This window comes from Macrobrachium nipponense, chromosome 1, assembly GCF_015104395.2.
Source record: "Macrobrachium nipponense isolate FS-2020 chromosome 1, ASM1510439v2, whole genome shotgun sequence".
Taxonomy (NCBI): domain Eukaryota; kingdom Metazoa; phylum Arthropoda; class Malacostraca; order Decapoda; family Palaemonidae; genus Macrobrachium; species Macrobrachium nipponense.
Genome location: NC_087200.1, coordinates 189,657,185 through 189,664,605, shown reverse-complemented (window position 1 = coordinate 189,664,605; position 7,421 = coordinate 189,657,185). Strand labels below are relative to the sequence as shown.

The 7,421-nt window shown below is 38.2% G+C and overlaps 1 protein-coding gene across 4 annotated transcripts in view; it reads right to left on the bottom strand.

Annotated features, from left to right (window-relative positions):
- Positions 1-225: 225 nt before the first annotated feature.
- The window catches only part of LOC135219941 (E3 ubiquitin-protein ligase RBBP6-like), a 30,533-nt gene continuing 23,337 nt past the window's right edge, over positions 226-7,421 (bottom strand). For all 4 annotated transcript variants that reach the window (XM_064257172.1, XM_064257173.1, XM_064257176.1 and 1 more), the window contains exon 5: positions 226-2,426. In XM_064257172.1, coding sequence (XP_064113242.1) covers positions 867-2,426 — 1,560 coding nt within the window. In that variant the 3' untranslated portion in view covers positions 226-866. The remainder of the gene's footprint in view (positions 2,427-7,421) is intronic.

The window sequence follows — 7,421 nt, the reverse complement described above, 5'->3', positions numbered from 1 at the left end:
ATTTTAGAAGCTCAGGACCATAGTTGAAGTAATGCATAGTAATGATCTTTATACTAAAGGATTCGATAAGTGCATAAAACACACGTGTCAAAAGCTATGATTATTTATAGGAATTGTATAGGGTTGTTTGTTCTTTTTTTTTGTCCTTTTTTTTTGTCCCTTTTCGTTAAAAAACTTTGAGTCACGTCCTTATGTTAAAGTGTTAAAAGGAGAGTAAAGAAGATACGTTTCTATAAAGATATATTTGATTATGAACAGGACAAGAAAAATATAATTCTTCAGAATTATTGCAGATGGCAACTAATACATTCCAGTATAGCAGTTGAAGTTTATGAGCAAGTATTTTGCGTGTCAAGTTGACTTCGTGTGTGTGTGTACATATATACGTATAATGATACAAAATGTGAGAACAGGTAAAGAGGAGCTTGTGAATCACAGCGAATATACCTAAGTATTCGAATATCTAATGAACTTTATACAGTATTTAACATTACAAGGTAAATAATCTATATTTACTTTCACACAAACCTTTCCACACCAATCGATGTTTTGTGTTGCAGCAAATATAGAGTAAATGGCGACTCCGAACCGCGTCAGACTGTTGTGACGTTTGATAGAATAAAGACATGCGCAGTATTGCGTTCAGTTATTTAATTCACTTAATTGTATTTCAGCATCACTCAGCTTTGCAATACTATGTTAGTAATTTGGATTTAATTGTTGTTTAAAACTTTCCAAAATGTGTCGGTCACGAATGGAGGAGTTTCCCATTCTAGTTTGACTTATCTTTCGGGTAAATAGTCACAGTGTCTTTTAGCCATGATGTAACTTCTAAAGAAAAGTTTGATGGTATTGTAACTGTTTATTTATGAAGCCGTAGAGTTTAATGAACTGTCTTGGAATTCACTAGGTGGCTTTAGATCAATCACCAGACTTTGCTGAGTATCTTTGACTAGCTTTGAGTCATCCGTAAGTTTTGTCACCTTTGTATTAGTATTACTTGCGTCAGATATTCCCGTCACATCTTTGACGTTCTCCTCTGGGATGATGCTGCTTTTGGTCACTTCCTTATGCTTCCTTGATTTCCCTTTGGACTCTTTATCTCTCTTAGATTTTTTTGACTTTTTTGCCTTGTCATTCTGGGGTATGTTAGAGGTCGCGGATGTTGAATCAGCATTCACGTTGGTGTCTGTTTCAACCCGAATAACTTCTGTGGGTCTGGCATCCTCTTTAGTGTCACTCGTTTCCGTTGCATTTTTTGTACTTTCTTTCTGTTCCTTTTTCTTAGTGTCATTTGTTTTATCTTCTTCATTTACAGTGGGTACGTCTTTCTTACTAGATTTGCGTTTTTCTCCTTTATGTGATTGACGTTCTTCAGTATTCTCTGCAGACATAATTCTTTCTTCCCTTTTGTCTTTGCTTTCGTTAGTTTTTCTATTAGATACCTTCACTGCATTGCTGCCTATCTTTTCGTCTTCTGGTGACGTCATTATGGTTCCCTGGCGCTTCTTCTCTTCTATTTCTGTCTTTGTTTTTTTCTCTTCTTTTTCTGTCTTTGGTTTTTTCTCTTCTTTTTCTGTCTTCGGTGGAGAAGGAGAAGGAGCCTCTTCTTTCCTTTCTTTAGATGTGCTTCTCCTCTTTTTGGTACTTTTGGATTTATTCTCAGATTTGCATGCCTCATTTTCTGCATTTCCCTCTACAGGGACCTTTGATCTTCTATGGTGACTGCTTTCAGCCGTTATTTGCAGGTCTTCTGGTTGGGAAACGGCCATCTCTTTAGTCTCTTCTGTTGAGCTCTTTTCATAGTTCTTCATATCTTTTGTTGATTTTTCAGGTATTGCGTCCTCATTACTTTCTTTATATACGCTAATGCTACTTTCCACTTGTTCTTCTGTTATTTGGTTCTCTAATTTTTCTGTTTTCTTGACCACCTTTTCCTTTCCCTTACTTTGTTTGGAGTCTTTTGGGTTGGGTGCCTTCCCCTTGAGCTCGCCTTCAAACTTTTGTTTAGTTGCTTGTAGTTTAGCTTTAGACTTCATTGTATCTGTTTGACTCTGTTCTCCGCCAGCAACCTTTTTCTCGCGTGGGTCTTCGTGAGGTGGTGCCCTCTGGTGCCCTTCGTTGCTTGGATGAGGCGAAATGACTAAAGTGTCAGCTGACCCCCGTGATAGTGATCCTCGGCCTTCACTGCCACCCGCTACTGAGGCGGGCCTTGTTAGGGTCGAGTTTTCTTGTATCTCCCCCTGGAAGACTGAAGGCGACCTGCTGAAGGAGCCATTATGATCTTCGATGGCATGAGAGAGGAAACGTGATACACGCTCTTGATAATCCATCGCTTGTTGTGAAGTCCTGTCATCCAAACCAGGAACCCAGGGATGTCCTAAACTGCCATTTAAGTTCTTGGAGCCGAGTAACTCTGGATGAGCCTGGAATTAGATAAATAATACGAATTAATAATGCCGTTCGACAGCACGTACTACCGACCATTTAGTGCTTTGCATCAGGGAAAATTGAAGGCCTTTGTAATAGACACTTTTGCATATTGTCACATGATGTGGATTCGGTTATGCTGAATTTCTATTATATATATTTTTTAATCCTAGGTTACTGTAATTTCTTTATTACTGTATCGAGACAATACCATGTTCATTTTTCTTCTCTTGGAAATTGTCCTCTTTATGATTTATTACTGCAATGAATATTGATTTTAGGTCTCAGGCAGTCTTTATAATTAACAAATTAAATTATTTTATCATTTAAAATGTACTTAGGAGATTCAAGAATAACACATGAATATGTCTTCTTCTTCCCAGCTTTTTCCCATTTTTATATGGGGTCGCCGTTTCGGATGAGCCGTTTCCATCTATTTCTATCTTGCACTTCTGCCTCATCAACTTCCCTTCTCATGTAAATCTCCTCTCACACCAGTCCTTCCATCTCTTTCTTGGTCTCCCTCTCTTTCTTCTTCCTTGCACCTCCACTCCCATAGTATGTCTCCCAGCGTGGTCCTCATCTCTCCTCAACAGGTGTCCATACCATCTCAGCCTCCCCTCCTGCACTTTCTTTGATACTTCCACCACCTTAGTTTGACCCCCTTTATGTAGTCATTTCTGATCCTATCCACTCTTGTTACCCCAGACATCCACCTAAGCATTCTCATTTCTGCCACATCCATCTTCTTCTGCTCTGCTTTTCTCATGCTTGCTGTTTCCGTACCATACAGCATTGCTGTTCTTACCACCGTCTTGTGAAATTTTCCTTTTAACCTAAGCGGCACTCTTTTGTCACAAAGAACTCCCGAGGCCGCTCTCCAGTTGTTCCAGCCTGCCTGTACCCGATGGTTTTACTTCTTCTTCCATACTTCCTCCAGCGTTAACAAAAGATCCCAAATACTTAAAACTTATCAAACTCTCCTTATTTGCTCTCCACCAAGCTGAATACTTTCTCTATCATCCCCCTCAGTGGTGGTACACATATATTCTGTCTTGGATCTACTTATTCTCATTCCTCTGTCCTCCAGTACTTGTCTCCATCTTTCCAATTTCACTTCCAGATCTTCCCTGCTCTCTGCACACAGAACAATATCATCCGCATACAATATGTTCCATGGTACTGTCTCCCTTACTTCCTCTATTATAACATCCATCACTATGTTAAAGATAAATGGGCTCAGAGCCGACCCCTGGTGTAATCCTACTCTCACCTCAAAACCTTCTGTCTCCCCAACACTGCTCCTCACTCTGGTCAAATACATTCCGGTACATCTCTTGTATCAATCGCACATACTTCTCTGGCACCATCTTCTCCCTCAGGCTCCTCCATACCTCTTGTCTCGGGACTCTGTCATAAGCCTTTTCAAGGTCAATGAATACCATATGTAGGTCCCTTTGTCTTTCCCCGAATTTCTCCATTATTTGCCTCAGACAAAATATACCATCTGTTGTTCCCCTTCCTTCATAAATCCCATCTGCTCTTTACCTATTTGTACTTCTTCTCTCAGTCTAGCATCTATCATCCTTTCCAGTATCTTCAAAAGTGTGGGACATCAATTTAATGCCCCTATAATTACCACACTCTTGGACATCGCCTTTCCCTATTAAAATTGGGATCAATATACTCCCACGCCACTCATTTGGTATCTTTTCCTGTTCAAGGATCTTTATCATAAGATCGTACAGTATATCCACTCCTTCATCTCCTAATGCTTTCATGCCTACACCGGGATCATGTCTGGTCCGGTTGCCTTCCCACCTTCTTCATCTTCTTCAGTGCATTTAGTACCTCTTGCCTAGAAAACCTCATTACCATGCCAATGTTCACTTGCCCATCCTCTCTTATTAGTCTATTATTTTCTTCATTTAACAACTGTTCGAAATATTCTTTCCATCTCTTCACAAATGTCTTCCTCCTTCTAAGCACTACACCCTCTTGATTCTTTATTTGTTTGATGTGTGTTATATCTTTGGTGCTCTTATTTCTAGCCTTTGATAGCTTCATCATCTTCTTTAATCCTCCTTTGTCCCAGCTCATTATACACATCATCATACGACTTTGCTTTAGCTTGGGCTACCACCTTTTTCACACCTTGTTTTTCTCTGTACCTATTTCTGTCTTCCATGACTGTGACTCTTCCATCTTTTTCTTTGCCTCCTCCTTATCTTTACTACTTTCTCAATGTCTTAATCCCACACCACCAAACATCCTTTTTCTTCCCATGATACCAGATGTCTCTCCTAGCAGCTCCTTTCCATGCCTTCTTATTACTGCTGCTGCATTTTCGTGCCCACCATTCTTGAACATCTTCAATCCCTATATCAATATCCTCCAAAACCCTCCTCTTAAACTCTCTCTTCTTATCCCCTTCCTTCTGTAATTCGTACCATTTAATTTTCCTTATCCCTTTAGCTTTGGTTTTTCTTTCCATTTTCAACTTCAAGTCCATACATAGCAGCCTGTGTTGAGGGGCTACATGGTCGCCTGGAATAACTTTGCAGTTCTTGACCTCCACCAGATTTATCCTTTTATACAAGAAATAGTCTATCTGGGAGAATCTTCCCCCCACTCCTATATGTTATTAGGTGTTCCCTTTTCTTCTCAAAAATGTGTTTACTATTGCCATGTCGAATGACACAGCAAAGTCCACTACACTCTCTCCTTCTGGGTTTCTCTCCCCAATTCCATGGCCCCCATGCACCCGCCCAATCGCCTCATTTTCACTTTCGAACATGGCCATTCAAAAATCTGCCCCAACTATCACCCTCTCATGCTCTTCCAGTTCTTGCATTATTCCATCCATGTCTCTCCAGAAATTTCCCTTCTCTTCTTCTGTGCAACCAACTTGTGGTGCATATGCGCTTATATATTCAGAATCTCTCCTCCATAACATATCTTCAATCTGATGATACGGTCATTCTTTCTATGACCGTATCATCAGATTTATCACATGAATATGTATAAATTATAATTGCACTTGGGTGTTAGTTATCCCAAGGTATAATAGCATTTTATTTCAAATAGGCCGATCATATGACAGCTGTTAGGGAGCAAGTGATTGAACTCTCTAACATACTTCTTACCTTTTCTCATGAGATTACCTCAGAAACATTTCAATCATTCAAATTAAAAAAAAATTTTCAACCTCTTTAATATGGTCGGAGACCTGTGCGTCACAGATTTCATTCCCTTGGCAACATAGCCCCTTTGATGGCCTCCGTACATTCTGTCACTGTAGAATTATGTTTGGCCACCTTATACTCTTGATCAACCACTCAGACACCATTGTCATGTTTTTCTGTTTCTTTTTGAATCTCTATAGATTTTCTCTTTCTCTTTACCTTGCTGGCATCTCTAGCCTTAGGGGCCATGATGACTTACGTACTGTAAAATTACTCAGCACTAAAAAGAAAAAGAAAAAAAAAGAGAGAGGATACTGATGCAGTTTAGCCGAGATGTTCACTCATTTTTCTTTCACGAACATGCATGGCACACTTAATACCAAGGTCTATAGATATACCTTGCTTAATACCACACTTATCTATCTCTGTCCTTAAACTGAGCAAAAGTCCACTAATGGAGCAGATGTTTCCTTACAAAATATCCTTGAACCAAATTTTTCATTACCTGAGGCATCCGAAACCAAGGTGTGAGAGGTGTGAGGTTAATATATATATATATATATAATATATATAATATATATATATTATAATATTATATATATATATATATAAATATAGCTTGATGATAAATAACAGTGCCAAGACCAGGAAGAACATTCTTTATGTTCTTCCTCGAGCTTTCGAGGTTTAAAACCTCATTTTCAGGCTGAAAAAATGACAAGGATGAGAAATCACTAAAAATTATCTTAAAATGAATTGACTTATTAAAAGCTTCAGTAAAAACATAAAATAAAACGAACATCACATACAAACTAAAAATTAAAAATTACGAAAAAACTAAAACAAAACGCAAAACATACAAAAACAGAAATAAAAATGAAAATAATATGAAAGGTAAACAAACTACACTCAAAAATAAAATGGCTAACGACGCACTTTGTGTACCTACTATGAAAATATATTAAATTGCCTTTCCTTGGTCATAGTAGCTACTTGGTACGAAAAAAGTTACAAGAAATAGTTAAGCACAGTTTTCCTCAAGTTAGTTTCAGATTTGTTTTTACTAACCCTTTTACCGTAGGTTCACTTTTGAGAGAGAAGCCTGCTCTTCCTGTGGACCTTAATTCGAGTGTCGTTTACTTGTTTACCTGTTCGCAGTGTGGTCTGCGATACGTGGGATCCAGTTCCCGCTGGCTTACACACAGAATTTTGGAACACATAGGTCTTTCCGTTAGAACTAGGTTTCCTCTTTTTAAACCACCTTTTTCTGCCATAAGGGAACACAGTTTAGCACAGGACCATCCTTTCACTCACCTAGATTTTAGAGTACTGTCTTTTTGCTCAAATAGACTGGACCTTTTAATTTCAGAGTCGCTGTTTATTAAGAAAATGAAACCGGAATTGAACAACAACTCGTCCGGTATTCAACTAGCTATTATAGTTTCATAGTAGGTACACAAAGTGGGTCGTTAGCCATTTTATTTTTGAGTGTAGTTTGTTTACCTTTCATATTACTTTCATTTTTATTTCTGTTTTTGTATGTTTTGCATTTTGTTTTAGTTTTTTTGTAATTTTTTATTTTTAGTTTGTATGTGATGTTCGTTTTATTTTATGTTTTTACTGAAGCTTTTCATAAGACAAATCATTTTAATGTAATTTTTAGTGATTTCTCATCCTTGTCATTTTTTCAGCCTGAAGATGAGGTTTTAAACCTCGAAAGCTCGTTTAATAAAGAATGTTCTTCCTGGTCTTGGCAATGTTATTTATCATCAAGCTAAGATTTCCAAGTAGCCGCCCAATTACTGA